Source organism: Trachemys scripta, chromosome 5 (genome assembly GCF_013100865.1).
Source record: "Trachemys scripta elegans isolate TJP31775 chromosome 5, CAS_Tse_1.0, whole genome shotgun sequence".
Classification (NCBI taxonomy): domain Eukaryota; kingdom Metazoa; phylum Chordata; order Testudines; family Emydidae; genus Trachemys; species Trachemys scripta.
Window position 1 is genome coordinate 103,348,480 of NC_048302.1, and position 23,614 is coordinate 103,372,093.

The 23,614-nt window shown below is 42.5% G+C and overlaps 1 protein-coding gene across 1 annotated transcript; it reads left to right on the plus strand.

Moving 5' to 3' along the window:
* Positions 1-1,212: 1,212 nt before the first annotated feature.
* LOC117878359 (60S acidic ribosomal protein P2-like) lies at positions 1,213-23,475 on the plus strand. The gene is made up of 2 exons (XM_034772530.1): positions 1,213-1,289; positions 23,120-23,475. Exons 1-2 carry the CDS (start codon positions 1,213-1,215, stop codon positions 23,424-23,426), a joined length of 384 nt encoding a protein of 127 aa, XP_034628421.1. The 3' UTR covers positions 23,427-23,475.
* The last annotated feature ends 139 nt before the right edge of the window (positions 23,476-23,614 follow it).

Consider the following 23,614-nt stretch of genomic DNA (forward strand, 5'->3'; position numbering starts at 1 on the left):
CCTTTTCCTGAAAATGTGTCTAACTCCCTTAGTGATGGCATCATACTGTCCAAGGGCAAGGAAGAATTTGTGTCTTGGGGAAGTTTTTAACCTAAGCTGCTAAAAATAAAATTAGGGGTCTTTCATGCAGGTCCCCACATCTGTACCCTAGAGTTCAGAGTGGGGAGGGAACCCTGACAGATCCTTGAGAAATCTTCTGCACTAGCATGAATTTCATGACCTGTATGCAGCAAACAATAAAATGACAGGATTGTAGATGATAAATCATAGAAAGTATGGTAACACATACCTGCAGAAGCTACATTTAGACAGACCTTCCAGCCTGCTCTCAATAAGGATCCTTTCTCATTGCTGTAAATGTGTAGTCAAACCCTAAAACTGAGCTATATCCTAACAGCCAAATGCTGCCAAATGAAGTGTTGCTGGAAGTTAGTCAAATCCCCACTAGCAGTTACCTGCCACTTCAGCCTCAGTGTACGCAATATAGTACATTAATATGGCTTAGGGTGTATTCCAAAAGTTTTTAAAACTGGCTGTAAGGCTAACGAATCTGTGTTGTGAAGATAGAGATCTGGAAGGAAAGAGAAAGTAGAAAGCCAACTAAAATGAGTCCAGTGTAATGAGACACTACAAATCTGCAATTGGACAATAGGACTAGCAAGAGAACAAGCTCATTCAGGTTACAATGAAGAAAGAGGAAAATCTTTATTATTTTACAACTGTGAAATTAAAGTTGTTTTCTGAAGGAATATTGGGTATCTTTGGTGTGGCTGAACAGCTAACAGTAATTACATTGTGTTCATCTTTGGTATGGGCAATAGTTCACACATTCAAGCTCTTGGAAGTACTTAATGGGGAACAATTCATAAGGTCTGCAGTACAAAAATTACAGGAAACTAATAGAACAAACCAGCAATAAGTTAAATTGAAATGATGTCTGGGAGTGGGGGGGGGGGGGACAAAAAAAGGCACAAATAGGAAAAAAATAAAAAGCACCGTGGTATTTGCACTGACTCCTTTCCCAGTTTGGTCTATCAGGCTACAGATGTTGCAGAGTGATGGCAGCAATAGATAAGCAGATTCAGAAGTATGTTGGATATATTCAGAATTTGAAGTCCAACATGACAAGTTTGTGTTCAGCAGTACTATATGGGCAATGATGTAAAAGACATCTGATTCACGGACGAGCAACAAAATGTGGCAGAGATAAAGATGCACTTGAAAATGCCCAGTATGGCTGACCATTTCTCTCCAGAAAAGAATATGTCTTATGAAACAGTAATCTTCAGGTAAGTGAGACAGGAACCAAGAGAAACACTGAGAAGCTTTCCTCTTGGCTTATACCAAGCACACAGGAATCTGTTGCATTGGACCTTCAGATCAAATGCAAATTGTGCATTATTAATGAGACTCTGGACAAGTTCTTAGTGAATCAGAGTTCATGCCAGATATATTTTGGACAGTATATGAGCTATGGTAATGGAAGAATTACTGGCTCAGAGCACCCTGGGGGCAGTAGGATAAGGGATAATTTAAAACTTGCATGCATGCCAAAGGCAAATAAGGTCAGTCCCAAGAAGTATGACTCAGTTTCAAAGCACATGCAGAATTTGAGATGGATCATACCTTTACCCAAAGCATACTCAGCTTGCCAAACATTTGTAAAAGAGCTGAAAATGTGCAAGAAAAAATGTTATGTCATCTATCCCAGATGATAAAATTCAAACACAAGACAGAGAAATTGATAGCCACCTACTATGGACAGGGCAGACATACAGCCAATGTGACAAAACTCCCAGTTAGGCCAGGGGCATGAGAGAAGTCAATATTGACTGAGCTGAACACATTCATCTGATGCGAGGACAGCTTATATCCTGATTGATCTACAGTGATCTGAAAGTAGAAGAATGGGAGGGATCTGTCAAGGAACAACAGCAGTGGTGTTGGAATAGACTTGTGTAAAAGAATAGACAAAAAAAGCTATGCTGTGAAGAAAAAACTAGAAGCAAAGCAAAGAAGCTGGAAGGTGCTGCAAATTCAGTGTACAATTACCTGAAGTCTTGAAAAGATTGTATTTGAAAAAGAACTATAGAAGGTGAAGGAACAAATTGATGAAGTTACAAAAGGGAAAAAGGAAAAAGTTGCTGAATCAGAGTGCAAGTGAAGATCCAGTGGCAAAAATAGGCAAAAGGGAAAAAATTAAACTGTTGCTGGAGGAAGTCTGGACATGACAGTTCATTAGAGAAAAGACAGAACCAAGACAACAAGGCTGGATTTTTCAAGGACACCAGGAAAAAAATAAGCCAGTTCTTTAAGGAAGAAGTTGTTGTACAAAGCTGAAATTATGTAGGAATATTGTTGTTGGTAAAATGACATCAAATTGTAGCAGTTCATTACAAACTTTTTAAAAACAGTCCTTAACACCATTTTAGAAAAGTGGACCAAGTAGTCTTTTGAATGTGACTAAAGTGAGAAGATGAAGGATAGTAAAGGGACTACAGGACTGGACCAGTAACAAATGTTTTGAATGCGAATTTTGAGAACTATACCATTTTATTTCACACAACAAAGTTAAAAGAGCGTTATTAAAGTTGCAAAGTCCAGCACTCAAAAATAGTTAATGCCATTAATAAGGCTGCCTATGCATCTATAATTCAGACCCCTTGTGTGTATGCATTATTATATAGTATCTAGTTAAATTATATCCTTTTTTGTTCTTCTTCCCCTCCTCATAGGACCCCGGCCTCATTGATACTGTACTTACTGAACAAGCAGCTATACAATACTTCACATTCTCCTCATTGTTCAATGGGTTCAGGCCTGCACATTATTCAAACACCAATCTAAAGACAGAATTATTAATTTCCCCACAGTCTCTTCTATGGTGTCTATCTCTCTAGTATTTGAGTACTTCACAAATATTAATGAATTCATCTTCACAACACCCTGGTGAGGTTAGTGGGTGGTATTAGCTCCATTTTACTGATGGGGGAATGGAAGCAAAGTAATTTAATGCAAAAAGTAACCACTAATTTTGGGTGCCCAATTCAGGATGCCTGGTACCAGACTTTTCCCAGTACTTTCCAGGTTCAAAGTACATCACCCTATTCACTTCAACACTAGCTCTGAGTGTTCACACTGTAATTTCCTAGTTTTTAAAAAAAATAGGGAAAAAAAACAAAAACAAAAATAGAAATGTATCCTCTTGGAATATCCAGAACTCATCAGCAGGGTTGGAACCTTCAGATCCACTGAGCAGACCTTTATCACTTGAGCTAATGCAGTAACTGATGGCAAGAGTAGGTTGGCATCATCTATGTGGAGAAATACTAGGGGGACAGGTTGGGGATGGACATAGGCACTGACTCCATGGGTGCTCAGGGGCTGGAGCACCCATGAAGAAAAAATGGTGGGTGCTGAGCACCCACCGGCAGCCTCCCTATTAGCACCTCCCTCTCCCCCCTGCACCTCCGACCCGCCAGTGGGCCCTGCAGATCAGTGCCTTCCACTCTCTCCCTGTGCCTTCCGCCTACCGCAAACAGCTGTTTCGTGGCATGCAGGAGGCTGGGAGGGAGGAGCAAGGACGCAGCACACTCAGGGAAGGGGGTGGAATGGGGTGGGGGGGTGAGGTAAGACGAGGTGGGGTGGGGGTAGGGTCTTGGGGGGGGGAAGGGAGGAGTGGGGGCAGAGCCTGAGGCATAGCCAGGGGTCGAGCACCTCCAGGAACTATGAAAAGTCAGCATCTGTGTGGATGGAACTTTTTTCCCTTGAGTTTCACAGATATTGGCTGACAGCAGAAGAATTCCCATTTCCCTCCAAGGGTTACCACTTTGTCATTACCTATTTCTGTCCCATTCCTGTCTCTTCCATACCTGCAAAGTCCTAATCTCAGTTCCATCCTCAGCCTCCCACTTCCAGTCTCCACTCCTCAGGCTTCTCATCCCAGTCTTTTTTGCCCAGCAAGTAATAGTCTCTCCCCAGCATACTCCCCATTCCAGTTTGTTTCCTCTTACCCTGTCTCCATTCCCCCCACCCCCGGCTCCTTGTCTCCTTGCCCAACCAATCCCAGTTCTTTCCTCTTGTCTTTTCAACCAATTTGTCTCTCCCCTTCCCTAGCTTCCATGGTTCATGCCTGACCGGGTTTTCCATCCACACTGGATCCCAGTTCCAATCTTCCTCCCTGGGATCCTCATCCAAAATCAGCATTACCTCCCCCCAATCCCACACCACTCCAGCTCCATGTCACAGTCTCTTTGCCCAACTTCCCATTCTAGTTCAACCCCTGCACCCAGCTTTAGTCAGATCTGTCTTCCCTCGCCCCTGTAATTTTCAGTCCCAGTCTTCTTATCCAATCAGTTTCAGGCTCGCCTCCCTCTGGCTCATCCAGTGTCCATTTCATTCCCATCCCCACCTACTAACTGATAGCCCTCTCTTACTTTCCTCCCCTGACTCCTCCAGATCCCAATCCTGTTCCCTGCACTCAGTCCTAGTCTCCTTGTCCAGCCAGTCACAGTCCCACAGCTACCACTCCCTTTACTTCCCAGTCCCAGTTTCTCTCTCCTTCCCTGCTAGCTTCCAGTCCCAGTTCCTTCCATCCTGAGGTCCTTGTTCCAATCTACCAGCCTTGCTTATGATTCACACTTGATGGTTTGTAAGGTGTTGGAGGAGGAATGTATTGTTTCTTTAATGCCAAGCATATTAGTGACTCAGGGACTCTGTGGTGCCAACTGTCAGAGGGGTTCCCTGTGTTTTACAGAGATCCCCTGCGTTTGATATCTGCTTAATAGTTCACTAAAGGAAAGAAGGAGAACCCGAGGAACTACAGAACGGTCAGCCTCACTTCAGTCCCTGGAAAAATCATGGAGCAGGTCCTCAAGGAAACAATTTTGAAGCACTTGGAGGAGGGGAAGGTGATCAGGAACAGTCAGCATGGATTCAACAAGGGCAAGTCATGCCTGACCAAACTGATTGCCTTCTATGATGAGATAACTGGCTCTGTGGATATGGGGAAAGCAGTGGACATGATATATCTTGACTTTAGCAAAGCTTTTGATATGGTCTCCCGCAGTATTCTTGCCAGCAAGTTAAAAAAGTATGGATTAGATGAATGGACTATTAGGTGGATAGAAACTTGGATAGATGTCAGGCTCGACAGGTAGTGATCTATGGCTTAATATCTAGTTGGCAGCCGGTATCAAGTTGAGTTTCCCAGAGGTCGGTCCTGGGGCCAGTTTTGTTCAACATCTTCTTTAATGATCTGGATGATGGGATGGATTTCACCCTCAGCAAGTTCACAGATGACACTAAGCTGGGGGGAGAGGCAGATACACTGGAAGGTAGGGGTACGATTCAGAGTGACCTAGATAAATTGGAGGATTGGGCCAAGAGAAATCTGATGATGTTCAACAAGGACAAGTGCACAGTCCTGTACTTAGGATGGAAGAATCCCAGGCACCACTACAGGTTGGGGACCAACTTGCTTAGCAGCAGTTCTGCAGAAAAGGACCTGGGGATTACAGTGGATGAGAAGCTGGATATGAGTCAGCAGTGTGCCCTTGTTGCCAAGAAGGCTAATGGCATATTGGGCTGCATTAGTAGGAGCACTGCCAGCAGATCGAGGGAAGTGATTAGGACGGTGGTGAAGCACTGGAATGGGTTACCTTGGGAGGTGATGGAATCTCAGTCCTTAAAAGTTTAAGGACCTGCTTGACAAAGCCCTGACTGGGATGATTTAGTTGGTATTGGTCCTGCTTTGAGCTAGGTCAGTGGTTCTCAAACTAGGGTCACCATTTGTTCAGGGAAAGCCCCCAGCGGGCCAGACCAGTTTGTTTACTTGCCGTGTCCGCAGGTTTGGCTGATCGTGGCTCCCACTGGCCGTGGTTCGCTGTTTCAGGCCAATGGGGGCTGCAGGAAGGGTGGCCAGCATGTCCCTCGGCCCGGGCCGCTTCCTGCAACCCCCATTTGCTTGGAGCGGCGAACCACAGCCAGTGGGAGCTGCGATTGGCTGAACCTGCAGATGCAGCAGGTAAACAAACCGGCCATGCCTGCCAGGGGCTTTCCCTGAACAAGTGGCAGCCCTAGTTTGAGAACCACTGGACTAGATGACCTCCTGAGGTCTCTTTCAACCCTAATCTTCTATGATTCTATTATATGAGTTCTGAAATCGATGTCCAGTAGCACATTGGCAGTTATAATCATTGAAACATTATGAAGGGCTGTTTAAGGAGTTATGTATCTCTAATTAAAAACATATATATGTTCTAAAGGTCTTGGAGTTGAGGACAGTCACCAGAAGGTGACATATCTCAGAAATGTTCCTATCAGGCACTGACATTTATTTCCCTGTCTGACCATTTGTGTATTGCAGGGATCGGCAACCTCTGGCACGCAGCCAATCAAGAAAATCTGCTGGCAGGATGGGAAGATTTGTTTACCGCAGTGTCTGCAAGTTCAGCCAATCACAGATCACACTGGCTGCGGTTTGCCGTTCCAGGCCAATGGGGGCTGTGGGAAGTGGCGTAGGCCAAGGAATGTGCTGGCCGCCGCTTCCCGCAGCCCGCATTGGCCTGGAATGGTGAACCGTGGTCAGTGGGAGCTGCAATCAGCTGACCCTGTGGACGCTGCAGGTAAACAAACCATCCTGGCCCACCGGCGGATTTCCCTGATGGGCCGCGTGCCAAAAGTTGCTGATCCCCGGTGTATTGTATGCCTATCTGCATACACAGCAAATTGAAAGACTGTGTGAAATCTATAGGAAGAAATAAACAACAGGAGGTGTCCTGTTATGAATAAATACAAAGCATTGGTCTGGTATGTGTTGGAGTTCAGAGACACTGAATCCTTCACTTGGGAGGCAAACAGACACTGTCCTTATCTCAAGAAAGAATGCTCACAACCAGCCTGGTTGTAAAGCTCTGAATGGATTTGGGGTGAGTAACACTTTATTAGATGTGAGTGTTTTATTAATTAAGTCTAGACTCTACAATGCTTTTAATGATTTTTATATGTAACCATTTGTTTCCAATATATCTACTTACTACTACTTGAATCTCCACACTTCGTTAAATAAGCATAGACTTGATGTCACAATAAACATATCTAAGTGCTGTGTGTTAAGCAGAGTGGTGATCTGAGGTGTAACTGGTTAGCTGGAGTGTACTCTTTCTTGGAAGCAGTGGAATGATGAATTCAGAGAGGGTCCAGCTGACCTGTGACTGGACCCTCCCGCTCCACAAGGATGCTTAAAGGGCTCAAGGGTTGGAGCGTGCCAATCACTAACGTATAGAATGACTGCGAGGCCTAGAGGGGAGTGTTTGTGTTAGCAAGCTATCGGGAAGGCACAACTTGGGTGAGTAGAGAGCCATGTAGGATATGCACTCAGGTACATACTACACTCTTCAGGTGTATCTTTACTGGCCTAAGCCGTGTTTCACCATGTACACTACTATTTATACCTGTACTATGGTGGCTATGTGAGTGTTACACGACACTCTGCTGAAATAAATATGTTGTGTAGACACATCCTTATAGTGTGCAAGGTGATTTTGGCCGCCTAATGCAGGAGCCATCACTACAGGACCCAACTGAGATCAGAGCCTCATTGTGCTAGGCACTATATCAATACCTAGTAAGAGACAGTCCTTGACCCCTGGAACTTACCATCTAGTGAAAAGCCTAGGGGTCAGTTTTTGAGTTTGGACCTTTAGATAAGGAAAACTTTTTAAATCGTTACTGAGCTGGGCAGGATTCAAACTAGTGACCCCCCAGTTGCAAGGCTCTGTAGCGCATTATCAAAGTGCTGAGACATCCAGTCTCCATAAATACTAATGTGGTATCTTTGAATCTACAAAGATACCACAATTTGCTTTCTACAAAGAAATGAATTTATTACAATCAAGGTCTGCCCTTTTTTTAGCACTTTCATAATGGAAGACCCTGCAATTTCCACTCTCTGGAAAGATAGACAAAATCTCCTATATATCTCCAACATGATCTCAACTGAGAAGCTCCTGCTTTCAGCTCTGTGGCATAATGAGAACTGTGCTGGATTTACAAGCTACCACCTGAAGAGTAGGGGAGTTTCCTGCTCCTTCTTGCAGGCTAGAATAGAGCCCTATACCCCACCCCAAGCCTAACAGGACCTGAAAAAAAGTGTCTGGTCAGGTTGGGTCTGCAAATGACACAACCAACTTGAGCTTGGGTCAGGTCAGCTCCAATCACCTCCTCCTGCTCCTGGAGTCACAGTAGTGGCAGCTGTGTGCCCCACTCCTGCTGGCCACTACCACCTTGCTGTGCTGTGTATCTGGTGTAGAGACAGTGTGATGATAAGTTGTGAAACCTCTCACTCTGCAGCTTTCTGGCAGCTGGTGAGGATGGGGCACGCAGCTGCCTCTCACTCTGCAGCACACAGCTACTGTCAGGCCAATTCCACAGGTAGGAAGCATGCAAAGGTGGATTGCAGGCACTTGTGGGATGAGAGGGAAGCCCCCATCAAGCCAACTTGAGGTGGTGGCACTGATATGAGTTCAGGTCACATCTGAAAATGACTAAACCCTCTTGGGCACAGGTCAGGTTTGGTCCAGGTTGGGCTTTAAAATTAGACCTGAGCAGATCTCTAGGCTAGGGGGTTTTGTAGCAAAATGTACAGTCAGACTCAATCTGAAAAAAGAGAGTCTATAGAATGATGGGGTGAGTAGTGTCTCTCTGTCTTAGGTAGCAGTCTTCTCTGTCTCTTCCTGTTTTAGGATGCTTGTGGTGTTGGTCTGGATCTGGATGTTCTAGTGGATCTCAAATTAAATGAATCAACAATATGATGCAGTTTAAAAAATAGCAAATATTGTTCTGGGGTGTATTAACAGGAGTGTTGCATGCAAGACAAGGGAGAGAATTGTCCCACTCCACACTGGCGAGGCCTCAGATGGAGTACTGTGTCTGGCTCCGGACTTCAGGAAAGATGTGAACAAATTGGAGAGATTCCAGAGGAGAACAACAAAATGACAGTTTGTCTGGCTGCTTGATGCCCTCATTCAATAATGCTGGTGAGTTTCTGTTGCATGGGAAAACAACATCTCCATATGTAAAAAGGCAGACTCCTGATATTTAATGTACTTCAACCATGGTTTCCAGGTAACCATTCAAGTTGCAGCGGATAGTTAGAAACACTTGAACCATCTCTACAAATATAGCACTACAGTAATTACCACCCTAATTGTCTGATACAAACATGAAGTGGAACTGTACAAGAATACAATAGAACAGCATGGAGTTAGCAGTCTTTTGGGCAATTGTAAAAAAACAATATATACAGGTGCTTCTACATAAAACACTCTATTTAAATATACTGGAAATACTGATTACAGCAGTGGGTCATATAAAAGGGATACTTTGTCTTTGCATTTCTTTTTTACATCATGTTTGCCCATAAACATCCTCAACTTCCTGGTATTATCTGTTCTGAATAGTGCTATATGTACTGTTCATATCAAAGTGCAGAAGTGCTAATGCAGAAGTCCGCATTTTAGTTCCATTTTCAGAGCACCAGAAAATTAATTTCAATTTTTTGTTTTCATTCTGTTTTTTGTTCTTTTTCTCTTTTGCTCATTTGATCAGGTTGCTGTTTGCGATATATTTAGAGTTGTTGTTGGGTTTGAAACTATGGACTGGACACATGGTGAAAATTGTCTGATATTTTTACTGTGTCCTTGATTAGCTGATGTGATCCTGAAGCTTATCACAGCTGAAGCTATTTTCCCTTGTTTTCTGAGAGAATATTTGTTTCTATTTCACTTAATGTTTCTGCTCCATCTGGAAAAGTTTTCTTCTAGTCTTTTTTTTTTAAACTCTATTCACTCTTCTATACAGGTTATTATACCACTGTGATGTCTGAGAACCCATGTCAGCATGATGCTGCCAGGGAGTGGCCTGCAATAGCATATTAATCATATTCTCTAAGTAGTTTGGACCAGATTCTGAAACCCTTACTCATATTGAATAAGTGGTCCCAGGACTTCAATAGAACTGTTTTGAAGTAAGCTGTATCAGAATCTGGTCCTTTGAAAGCTGATTTATTTTATTCTCTTATGTTTGGCATACGCTATGACTTAACTGCATCACTGCACCATAGTCCAGAACAAAATATGTAAAATCTATTGAATTGCAAGCTAAGGTGTTTCTCATCCTGGATTTGGACATTGTTTGCTCATCTTCTGGTTTCTTCATTGATTCCCAACACTAAGAGAGAGGATGGGACTTTATCTTACAACTAGCCCTTGCCTCCAGTGTGTTTGCCATTTATTACCGAGAAGCAGTAACATTCCAGAAGAGGTCTGGCCCCATCACAAAAGTTTCCCTTTCTCCAACCAACCCCAGGGTGCCAGTGTGTCTGCAAAGATTTAACACAGCCTTGAGAAATGCAGGACATTAAAGTTCTGCTGGAAAGCTATGATTTCACACTGGGTTACACCCAAACTGCATAGATGGACATTAAAAGATTCTTCCAGTGTACTGGCCACTCATTATCCTGAGATCACATTCTTGTGACAAGGAGATGAGGTCGTAATATGACAGATGTTCTAGACTAGTGACCAAAATCACACCAATGCTTGTTGTTCTGAGGGGTGAATTCTCTACATAATCCAGTGACACACTGTCTGCCAATCTCTGAGAGACTTGCTTATAAAAGGAGAATTATTCAACTCCTAGGATTCCACCTTGCCTCCCTATCTCCCAAGGACTTGGCATTAGGAGAGGAAAAAACTTCCCCAACACCCATTGTCCGCCTTTGTCTGCCAATCTCATAGGAACATAGTTTTAGACTAACTTAAGCTGTCAACACCTCTATGTGTGAGCAGATGCCAGATTTCGGCAGAGTAACTGTACAATGGGAAAGTGTTAAAGCTCAAACTGTCAACACCTCTGTGCAAGCAGATGCTAGGTCTCGGCAGAGTTACAAGACAATGGAGGGGGGAATGCTTCAACTGTCAACACCCTTCAGGGGTGCAGATACTGGGTTTTGACAGAGTTAAAATTAAGTGAGGAATCTGGTGTTAGCCCCTAGCTTGCAAGCAAAGTCTGGGTTTTGGCAGACATTGAATTAAGTAATGAATATGGTACAAAACCGTTTCCCAATCTTCTCCCTTCCCCTTCCGCCCCCAAGAGCAGGTGCTGGTTTTACAGGACTATTTGGCCCCAGCGTTAAATTTAAATCAATGCAAATTGGGGGGAAAAACAGAGTACAGTGAAAAAAAACAAATACTTTCTTGTGTTCCTGCTCATGTGCCTAATTTGTGGTACTGAGTACTGGGTTTTGGAATCAGCATGTATCACCAAGGGTTGTAATAGTGAAATAATACTTATATAAAAGTGAATTGAGATGAGAAAACCCTGTACCATCACGGCATGATTAGGTTCTAAACAGCCAGAGAGAGATAGGTAGGGAATCCTGTAATGGATAAAGATCTATTCATTGACTAAAAAACAACAGAGAGTCCGGTGGGACCTTTAAGACTAACAGATGTATTGGAGTATAAGCTTTCGTGGGTGAATGCCCACTTCGTCGGCTTATGCTCCAATACTTCTGTTAGTCTTAAAGGTGCCACAGGACCCTCTGTTGCTTTTTACAGATCCAGACTAACATGGCTACCCCTATGATACTTATTCATTGACTGAAACTCAGTTTTCCAATTGTGCCCTGTTGTATAACTGCAAGTTTCAGGAATTTGGGGGGAGGGGTGAGGGTAGAACCACAGAGATTTTCTAAATCACCTGGGCTCAGACAAGGACGATAAGGACATCCTGTGGGAATGTAAGTGACTCCAAGTGCCCAAGTGATAGATCCCTCCCAGTTTAACAAAAATAAATGTATTTGTTCCAATGATACTGATAGTTTAAGAGGCTTCAGATAGTGTGAGAGCTATGCACCTTTACTAATTTCCCCGTTAATAGGATGTTATCAGAGTACTATCATTTAAAATATGACCTCCAAAATATGTCTTTTGGACTGAAAAAAGAAATTTCCCCTGAAACCTTAATGTTCAGTCCTGGAAGATGCTGAGAGCTTCCAATGCCCATTGAAGTCAGAGGTGGGGGCAATCAGCATTTCACAACAGTGCTCAGTACCTTGAAGATGGAATTTTTAATGTTCTGCCATCAATATTAGATATAGCTCACATTGCTCCCCAGCTCTTTGTACTCCTCAGGCAGTACAAAAGAGCTGATTTTGACTGTAAATGGGTAATGGAGAATTCCTATAGTGAAGGGGGCTTGCTGAGTGTAATAGGGCTGTGACAGGCATGAGGTATGGGTTTGGTGAAGCTCCTCTCTGCTATGATAAGCCTTCAGAAGTGTAAGTTACTGTAGCTCCATGGTTGTTTTAACTCAAGTCCAGGTTAGGGTAGTGCATAATCCTGGATCCATAAGCAAGTCCATAGTATATAATTACTAGTTATTATTTGCCAGACTTAAGCAACCTGAACTATTTCTAGTCCAACTCCTCTTTCCCGTCACTCACCTTTCTGAAAGTGGCAGCTGCGTGTCTGAAATTTTCATCATTACCTCTGTTCACAAGCAAACGGGTCTAATGGTTCTCTGTCATTTTACTTAAGAAGCAATTACATTTGTTGTTGCACTCTGAAAAATAAACTGCTATTCATCTTTTACATATAAATATTTCCAAATTGCAACCTATAAAGAAGCCTCTGAGCAGGAGAGTCACTACAAAAGCTAACAGGACAGCTTTAGGAAAAAAACAAAAGCAATCTCGTGAGCTATGCAAGTCAGCTATATTAGTCCTCTATTGCTTTGTAAAATGGTTTAAAGAGCTGTTCTGATTTGCTCTCCATTCTGTACAATTTTCAGAAGTTTCAGGGATCGTTTAGAAAATTGTTAGCAAGTGAAGTCTGCATTATAACAGAATGATATTTTTTGGGACTCATGAGAACAGCAATATACTGCTAAAGTACTGTACTTCCGTGAGGATTATATAAGGAGTGTTTCAACACAAGAGGCTTCCATACGCAATGCATTATTGATAGAACACCTTTGCTTGGATAATGAAAAGCCTCAGTATTAATTTGGAGGAATAATTCTTGTTCAAAAAAGGGAACAGAATGTGTACAGTCAATGAAAAGCTTTTCCTCATTTTCACATTATATTAGTGAGTTCTGAACAATAGTTTCTATAGCTCTGAACTTTCAGTATTGTTAGAAGTATTCCACTTTCTATATTTTGCTATGCCTGATGAAAGAAGGACTCTTCAGTGTTCAGTTGCTTAAAGTGGATATTGTTACACTTTCAGATACAAGGGAAAATAAATATGATGAAGATATTTTCCCCTTAAAATGTAATATAGGGTATCATAGGGCACAGGTACAGTCTAAAACAAGTCTAAACAAACAACTACTTTAAGGACAAAGAACAAACTCTGAGTAGAGAAACATTTAAAATATTAGATAATTATACAAGTAATAGAGCCTGATCCAAAGTCCATTGAAGTCAATAAGAAGGCTCATATTGACAGCCTCTGGATCAGACCTGTAGAGAGGAAAGATCATCTTGTTTATTCCCTTGCCAATGCAGGATTTCCTATATAGAATATTGTTCGATACTAGCCCAGTCTAGTTTTCAGTGGTGCTAACTAAAATATAAGCCTTTTCTCACTTTCTCTGGGGGATGAGAACAACTGTACAATTAGCGCATAATGGAGAGACATGGGCAAGGAATCCTTTCATGAGTTAAAGATCTATACATTGACTGCCACTCAGTTCTCCAACTGAACCCTGGTGTTTAACCACATTTCAGGGAAGAAACAAACCTAATAAGGTTCCCTAAATAACCTAGGCTCAGGCAGGGACTTCCTGGACATCCTGGGAAATTGTAACTCAATTAAAGTGCCTACGTGATATATCCCTCCCAATTTTAAAAGTGGAAATGTATCTGTTCCAGTGATATACACTGAGATCTTTTGTATTATCAGATTGAGGGCTATGCAGTGTTGTAAGAAATCCAAGGCAGCTGTTTTAACACTAATTCTTTGTAACATTCTTTAAAGAACTGCTCTGATATGTCTGTCATCCTGTATAATTTCCAGAAGTCTCAAGGATCACTTAGAAAACTTCAGTATCCAGTGAGATCTGAGCGACAACAAAACAATTTTAGAGACTCACGAGAATGAATAGAAACTGCTAAAGGAATATTGTACTTCAGTGACTATTATGTAAGGAGTGTTTCAACACAAAAAGCTTCTACATACAAAGCATTATTGATAGAACACCTTTGATTGGATAATGAAAAGCCTCAGTATTAATTTGGAGGAATAATTCTTTGCAGAGGTGGTAGTAGAATGTGTACAGTCCATGAAAAGTGTTTCTTCATTTTCAACATCATATTATAGAGCTCTGAACAATAATTTCTATAGGTCTGGTCTTTCAGTATTGTTGGAAGTATGCTAGTTTCTATATTTTTCTATGCCTGATGGAAGAAGGACTCTTCAGTGTTCCATACTGAAAAGTGGATATTGTTATACTTTCAGATATGGAAAAATAACTATGATGGAAAATGCACTTTCATCTGAGATTTATACATTGGGATATTTTCCTTGATGTTCAGTCTAAATTTCCTTTCCTTAACTTCACATTTGTACATCTTAGACCAAAATAAATATTTTTTTTCCCTCCTCCTTCATGTTTACCCCTTTCAAGTATGGGTATTACTAACAATTAGAAGTTCGTAGTTGCTTCCTGCCCACAACTTTTTCAGCCTCCAAAAGAGATAAATAATGGGGTAAATTGTTTTTCTGTCCTGCATCTACAGAGGCTGGCTTGGCAACAGAACAGATATAGTTCTGTGGTCGAAAGGGTGGTGGTATTCTAGTGGATGCCTATGCAAGCAGTACACAACAATTGTATTAAATGCCACTCCACTCTGCCAGTCGAGTGGTAATATGCAGGTATGGCTGTCTAAATTTTTACACTTTACTGGATGTGGACTCTGATTCAACAATGCACTTCAGCACAAGTAGTCCCATTGACTTAAATGAGACTATTCATGTGCCTAATGTTACAAACCTGATAAAATATTTTGCTGAATTAGGGCCATGGGCAGCCTGCTGGGGGGGGGGGGGGGGTAGAGAGCCTAACTTCAAGAAGATCACCAACTTCCACATCTCTTTACCTATTATATTGCTTTGGGTTTCCTCTTGGAAATGTTTTATTAAATTAAACTATATTTTGCAAGACTTCCTCTAGATTTAGGGCATTGGATGTACACCTTTATAAGTGTTTGGAAAATGTTGTATTAATATGAATTAATACAATCTACTTTAAATTTATATTGAACCAAACTACAGTTGGTCCTCAGATAGTCAAACCTACCACATTTATCTGTAAATAGGAGTGGGCTGAAGCATTTTATCTCTTCAATAGGTATGTCTGCCACTAGCAGTCAGTTCTTTTTCTTTTAAGGTATTGGGTTTTCAGCACTTTCTGAAAATGTTGCCCCCTTAAGAAATCCAAAATTGGGTACCCTAAAACTGAGGCACCCAAAAATCACTAGTCAAATTCAAAACCTACAGCTAAATCAAATAAATTATCCCACATACTAAAATCAAACATTTACTGAACTATTCAATTGTCTAATAATACTCCCAACATAACAACTTTTCCCTACACTCACTAAGGTACTTGTCTTAACACTCAACCTAATTTGATGATTAAACCACACTTTACACATTTGAACTTTCATCACCCCATTCATAGAACTCTCTAAATTAATCTGTGTTGTATCACCTACATGACATTTATGAATGTTTAGCAGATTACATGCAAAGATTATTAAAATACAGAATAGTCACAAGGTCAATATCCAATCTAATTAAAACTAATTTAGTTATGCAAAAAATTAAGGTTTGCATTAAAAATTGCTGTGCTTTAGAGTAAGTGAGGGGATGAAGAATAGAAAAAAGGATGGGGAAAGAAACTAACCCACAATCTTATCTACTAAGTTTCAGATCAAATATTTTCCAAACACAGTTTTGCAGGTAATTAACAGTCAGTGCTACTTAGAGCAAGTATTTGTCTGCTGTATATAGATAATACTTTGCACTTCAGCAATACCTTCCATTTGAGGAGCTCAATTAATCTTCATAGCACTTCCATGAGATACATGGGCATTATTTTGTACATTTGTAAGGTAACTTCCTTCTCTTCATGTGTCAGTATATTTATGCCTGAATCTGTAATTTTCACTTCATGCATCTGAAGAAATATGTTTTTACCCACAAAAGCTTATGCTCAAATTAATCTGTTAGTCTTTAAAGTGTCACTGGACTCCTCGTTGTTTTTGTAGCTACAGACTAACACGGCTACCCCTTGATACTTGATCAGCATTATTATCACCCTTTTATTGACAGGAAAAGTTGTCAAGTGACTTAGCAACATCACACAAGAAGTCTAGAGAAGAACCAGCAACAAAACCAGACCAACTGCCTCCTAGTCCTGTGCTTTAAACACCAGGCCATTGTTTGGGGCTAAAATTCTGTTTCCACAGTAGATGTGGTAGTGGCTATTTCTATGAAATTTCTTGTCCTTATTTTCTCATCTTCACAATTATTCTACTTGGATTTTTATACAACACCCACTCTACTGCTGTGGTATCTATCTAGACATATGGCTGCTGCTGAACAGTTTAAGTACATCCAGCTAAAATAAATCAGACCTCTGTAAGACAACAAAAGAGCATGTAGAAGGGAAGGGATTAACAAACTAATTGCAGGTATCAAAGGGTAGCCGTGTTAGTCTTGAATCTGTAAAAAGCAACAGAGAATCCTGTGGCACCTTTAAGACTAACAGAAGTATTGGAGCATAAGCTTTTGTGGGTGAATGCCCACTTCATCAGACACCAACTAATTGCAGTTTCAAGTCAACTTCTTGAATGAACCTGACTAGATGTGGATAAGCCTGATGTTCACCTTCAGGTTACTAAGTTACAGTTCATTTTTCAAGAATATGTTTCAAAAATTGTAAAGGCCTGAATTAGCTTGATATTGATTCAATGCAATATTAGTGCAGACAGAGATTTAAGGTTACCACTGAAAGTGTGCTACTATAACCAAATCAGGCTGTGTGGGAGAACTTCTTCAAAGTTATAAGGCATTCCTTTGGTAAAGTAAAAGAAGAAGACACACTTTATTTACCACTACATGATCATCTTGTTCTCCCATACACTGGACACTGGTCCAGTTATGGGTATTTGATTTTCTTTAGCACCTGCAGAGACTAATAGTAGCAACAGTAGTAAGATTTTTATTCTGTTTTCATGACTCACACCAGTAGTCCCATTAACATAAATAGACCATTGTAGTCAATGGGACACTTGTATAAACAAGGTGAGCAGAATTTGCTCATCCAGGATTTCACCATTTCCATTTAGTGTTTTGTTCCATTGTCTTTCTGATCCTACACAATGGCTCAGCCAGACAGTAGCACCCCCTATTATCATGACATTTGTTTTCTTCAGCTCTCAAAGTGAAAAACATCTAACAGTTTTTTTTTCATAAAAGAAAATGTAAATATATTCAAGCTTTCTCTATGTACCACCAAAGTATCTATGACTGAGCATGATAAATTCTAAAGGCTTGAATCACCCATCTGGGAACAGGAGGGTACAATCTGCACACCAATGTATACCCCAATGGAAGAATGCCCGAGCAAGGCTCCATCACAGGGAAAGGGCAGACAGTGATATCGCCACAACACTTTGTTAGGGAAGTGTGACTTCTGATTTCCTCTCAGGTTGCCAGTTGAAGGTGCTCAAAAGAATTGAATCAAAGTAATCTGTGAATCTTTTAGAGCCCAGTACCTGCCCCCAGGGACAGATTTCCAATTATACACAGTAGGCACGTGTCTAGGAGCACCTTACCTCTCTAAAACTGTGCAACATGAAGGTCAGATGTAGGCAGGGGTGGGGGCCTGAAGATGCTGAACCTAGGGGCATGTAAGGCATAAATCTAGCCCTGCCTGCCCCCACCGCAACCAGTTCCACCCTCCTGTTGGATAAGAGATTGTGGGAAGTCTGTAATTCTGTGCCAGTATCCTGTGAATCAAGCCCAACAGCTCCTATTTATAAGACCCAGGTATACCCTTCTCTGTACCCTCCCAAAGTCAAGCACAGTTTCGGGAACTGATGAAAGCTACTGGGCTAAAACTCAATTTAAAAAAGACTTAGGTCATCTTAAGAGGTAGTACTGTGGTTGCCATGTTGATCCCACAATATGAGAGAGACAAGCTGGGTGAGGTAATATCTTTTATTAGACTAACTCCCATTGGTGAAAGAGACAAGCTTTTGAGCTAGCCAGAGCGCTTCTTCAGGTCATTACTACTTTCTTCTTCAGAAGAGCTCTGAATCACAGAATATCAGGGTTAGAAGGGACCTCAGGAGATCATCTAGTCCAACCCCCTGCTCAAAGCAGGACCAATTCCCAACTAAATCATTCCAGCTAGGGCTTTGTCAAGCCTGACCTTAAAAACCTCTAAGGAAAGATTCCACCAACTCCCTAGGTAACTCATTCCAGTGCTTCACCACGCTCCTAGGGGAAAAAAATTTCCTAATATCCAACATAAACCTCCCCCACTGCAACTTGAGACAATTATTCCTTGTCCTGTCATCTGCTACCACTGAGAACAGTCTAGATCCATCCTCTTTGGAACCCCCTTTCATGTAGTTGAAAGCAGCTATCAAATCCCCCCTCATTCTTCTCTTCTGCAGACTAAACAATCCCTGTTCCCTCAGCCTCTTCTAATAAGTCATGTGTTCCAGCCCCCTAATCATTTTTCTTGCCCTCCACTGGACTCTTTCCAATTTTTCCACATCCTTCTTGTAGTGTGGGGCCCAAAACTGGACACAGTACTCCAAATGAGGCCTCACCAATGCCTAATAGAGTGGAATGATCACATCCCTCGATCTACTGGCAATGCCCCTATTTATACAGCCCAAAATGCCATTAGCCTTATTGGCAACAAGGGCACACTATCGACTCATATCCAGCTTCTCGTCCACTGTAACCCCTGGGTTCTTTTCTGCAGAACTGCTGCCTAGCCATTCGGTCCCTAGTCTGTAGCAGTGCATGGGATTCTTCCATCCTAAGTGCAGAGTCCTGCACTTATCCTTGTTGAACCTCATCAGGTTTATTTTGGTCCAATCCTCTAATTTGTCTAGGTCCCTCTGTATCCTATCCCTACCCTCCAGCGCATCTACCACTCCTCCCAGTTTAGTGTCAAACTTGCTGAGAGTGCAGTCCACCACATCCTCCAGATCATTAATGAAGATATCGAACAAAACCGCCCCAGGAACAACCCTTGGGGCACTCCACTTGATACTGGCTGCCAACTAGACATGGAGCCATTGATCACTACCCGTTGAGCCCAACGATCTAGCCAGCTTTCTATCCTCCTTATAGTCCATTCATCCAGCCCATACTTCTTTAACTTGCCAGCAAGAATACTGTGGAAGACCATATCAAAAGCTTTGCTAAAGTCAAGGAATAACACCTCCACTGCTTTCCCCTCATCCACAGACCCAGTTATCGCCTCATAGAAGGCAATTAAGTTAGTCAGGCATGACTTGCCCTTGGTGAATCCATGCTGACTGTTCCTGATCACTTTCCTCTCCTATAAGTGTTTCAGAATTGATTCCTTGAGGACCTGTTTCATGATTTTTCCAGGGACTGAGGTGAGGCTGACTGGCCTGTAGTTCTCCGGATCCTCCTCCTTCCCTTTTCTAAAGATGGGCACTACATTAGCTCTTTTCAAGTCATCCGGGACCTCCCCCGATTGCCATGAGTTTTCAAAGATAATGGCTAATGGCTCTGCAATCACATCTGCCAACTCCTTTAGCACCCTCGGATGCAGCGCATCCGGCCCCATGGATTTGTGCTCATCCAGCCCCATGGATTTGTGCTCATCCAGCTTTTCTAGATAGTCCTGAACCACTTCTTTCTCCAGAGAGGGCTGGTCATCTCCTCCCTATGCTGTGCTGCCCAGTGCAGCAGTCTGGGAGCTGACCTGGTTTGTGAATACAGAGGCAAAAAAAGCATTGAGTACATTAGCTTTTTCAAAATCCTCTGTCACTCGGTTGCCTCCCTCATTCAGTAAGGGGCCCACACTTTTCTTGACTTTCTTCTTGTTGCTAACATACCTGAAGAAATTCTTCTTGTTACTCTTAACATCTCTTGTTAGCTGCAACTCCAAGTGTACTTTGGCCTTCCTGATTTCACTCCTGCATGCCTGAGCAATATTTTTATACTCCTCCCTGGGCATTTGTCCAATCTTCCACTTCTTGCAAGCTTCTTTTTTGTGTTTAAGATCAGCAAGAATTTCACTGTTAAGACAAGCTGGTCGCCTGCCATATTTACTATTCTTTCTACACATTGGGATGGTTTGTTCCTGCAACCTCAATAAGGATTCTTTAAAATACAGCCAGCTCTCCTGGACTCCTTTGCCCCTCATGTTATTCTCCCAGGGGATCCTGCCCATCAGTCCCCTAAGGGAGTCAAAGTCTGCTTTTCTGACGTCCAGGGTCCATATTCTGCTGTGCTCCTTTCTTCCTTGTGTCAGGATCCTGAACTCGACCATCTCATGGTCACTGCCTCCCAGGTTCCCATCTACTTTTGCTTCCCCTACTAATTCTTCCCAGTTTGTCAGCAGCAGATCAAGAAGAGTTCTGCCCCTCGTTGGTTCCTCCAGCACTTGCACCAGAAAATTTTCCCCTACACTTTCCAAAAACTTCCTGGATTGTCTGTGCACCACTGTATTGCTCTCCCAGCAGATATCAGGGTGATTAAAGTCTCCCATGAGAACCAGGACCTGTGATCTAGTAACTTCTGTTACTTGCCGGAAGAAAGCCTCATCCTCCTGGTCTGGTGGTCTATAGCAGACTCCCACCACGACATCACCCTTGTTGCTCACACTTCTGAACTTAATCCAGAGACTCTCAGGTTTTTCTGCAGTTTCATATCGGAACTCTGAGCAGTGATACTGCTTTCTTACATAACAATGCAACTCCCCCACCTTTTCTGCCCTGCTTGTCCTTCCTGAACAGTTTATATCCAGTTTATATCTGTGTAGCCTGAAAGCTTGTCTCTTTCACCAACAGAAATAAAAGATATTTCCTCATCCGCCTTGTCTCTGTAATGAGCATTTTGAGTATCTGGTGAAGCCTATAAACAACTCTTCCCATGTATTCATCTGCCTGCCTATTATCACAGTGACATCTTGGTTTCTTACTAGTTTAATCATTGATACTAGACACTCATTTCTTCTGTGGAAAATAATGCTTTTAACATATGGGTCTGGCTAGGAAAGTATGTCTCTCAGAAGTGGACCATAGTTATCCATGTCTTTGTTTTTTCCAAGCTACACTACTGCAAAACATTCTCCTTGGTGCTAATTTTGAAGTTTATGCCTTATACAAAATGCATCCATCTTCTGAGTGAAGCAGATCAGTAATAGATATTATGCTAGTTTTCCTCACTGTGTAATCCATTTCCAGGTGAAACTCAAGGAGCTGCTTACTCTCTGCAGAATTCTAAACTACCTTGTTCCAAGTTACCTGAGGCCATATCTCCCTTTCAGACTGCTATCGCACCTGCATACATCAGGCACACTTAAGCCATCCAAAAATTAAGTTAACTTGAGATGGAAGCAGGGCCACCTTGATATTGTGTTTGTGCCAGAAATATCTGTAAGGAACTTAGTCACAAATTTAGAATGTATTGCAAGATGCATATTTATTTTCAGACTCTTCCACTGCTACCTGTGGCCTCTGAAATCCATGGTGTTTAGACTGTGAGGTAGGCTTTTCTCCATATATGAGTGTGATGGGTTGGACCCGTTAAGGTGCCACCTGATGTGCTAAGATATCACTGAACCTGCCTCTTATGCCAGCTTGGGTACCCTTTTTACCTGTCTTGCTGAGCTAGGATATTCTTCCTCCAGCAGACACACAGGCAAGGACACACCCAACTGCAGACCAAACTGACACGGAGATCAACTCTGGGAAGATTCACCTTAAGTGACTTGCCCCAGCAGGCAGGTGTCCACCTCCCTTGGAGTGCAGACCCAAATGTATATTATGAACTCCACCTCCTCCCTCAATGTGGAGGAAGATATGCACAGCCTCTTCTCCCACCCCACCCCCCAATTATGAATTGCATAAACTGGGTTATATTATAAACAAGAAAAATGTTTTGTGACAAAGTTCCTCCTCTGCCTTGGTGGGTCCTCCGCTTATTGGCAGATTTGCTCCCCTCAGAGATTCATGGCAACCCTCCTTTTGGCCACTTTTGCTACTGGCTCACACCTGCCGTTCGGTTAACTTCATCACTGGCCAGCATGGGGAAAAGGAAGAAGAACAATCCCTGCAGTCTCTGCTGATCCACCTACTGGGTTGGGGGACAGGCCAGGGACCGTCCCCTCTGGTGGGACCCACAGTCCAGGTCAACTCCCCTTATATCCAATAGGGGGCAGGGGAATGAGGGGAACCCAGTCCCACCCTCTATTCCACGTTCCAGCCCAGGGCCCTGTGGATCACAGCTGATTACAGAGTTTCTTGTAACAGCTGTGTGACAGCTACAACTCCCTGGGCTACTTCCCCATGGCCTCCTCCCAACACCTTCTTTATCCTCACCACAGGACCTTCCTCCTGATGCCAGACAGTGTTTGTACTCCTCACTCCCCTAGCAGCACACCCTCTCACTCTCAGCTCCTTGCACACCCCTCACTGACTGAAGTGAGGTCCTGATTAGCCTGCCTGTCTTAATGGATTCAGGCAGCTTCTTAATTGGCTCCAGGTGTCCTAATTTGCCTGCCTTAGTTGGTTCCAGCAAGTTCCTGATGCCTGGAACTGCTCCTGTTACCTTACCCAGGGGAAAGGAACCTGCTTAATCTGAGGCTAATCCTATTGGGATCCAGGAAGTGCCTATGGATCCCCCCCCAGCCTAAGGAGGGGGGTCCACAGGACCTGGAGACCAATAAATTATGGGGGACAACTAATAAAAGAACAGGGACAGGAGTGAGGTCAAAGGGTCAAACGACCCTTTGACCTCACTCCTGGAGCTAATAGTAAGCAGATATATCACTCTTCTGGCCGTCCTTGGGGGCAACAAGTCCCCTACTTCAAAGAACTTGAAGAAGATTCTCAACCGTGTAGACATTGAGACGGATGAACGCCTAAACAAGGTTATTGGTGAACTGAACGGAAAAAATATAGAGGATGTCATTGCTCAGGGTAACAGCAAACTTGCCAGCATGCCAGCTGGTGGAGCTGTAGCAGTCTCAGCTGGACCAGGTTCTGCTGCTCCTGCTGAGGAGAAGAAAGAACAGAAGGAGGAGTCTGAGAAATCTGACGATGACATGGGATTTGGACTATTTGACTAAACTTTTGCTACAGAAGTTAATAAAACATTTTGTTTAAAATGGAAAAAAATCACTCTCCTGTAGCCATCTGCCTGACCCTGTCACAGTTTATTAACTACAAAAGGTGGATTTTAAGTGAATATAAGAGATAACAGAGAGAAAAAAGTAGATTACTAAACAAATAAAACCAACATGCAAAGAAACTGGTT

Coding starts and splice junctions, on each gene's coding strand:
- LOC117878359 (XM_034772530.1), top strand. CDS start 1,213: ATGCACTTGAAAATGCCCAGTATGGCTGACCATTTCTCTCCAGAAAAG. Junction 1,290..23,119: donor TATGAAACAGTAATCTTCAG/GTAAGTGAGACA, acceptor AATAGTAAGCAG/ATATATCACTCTTCTGGCCG.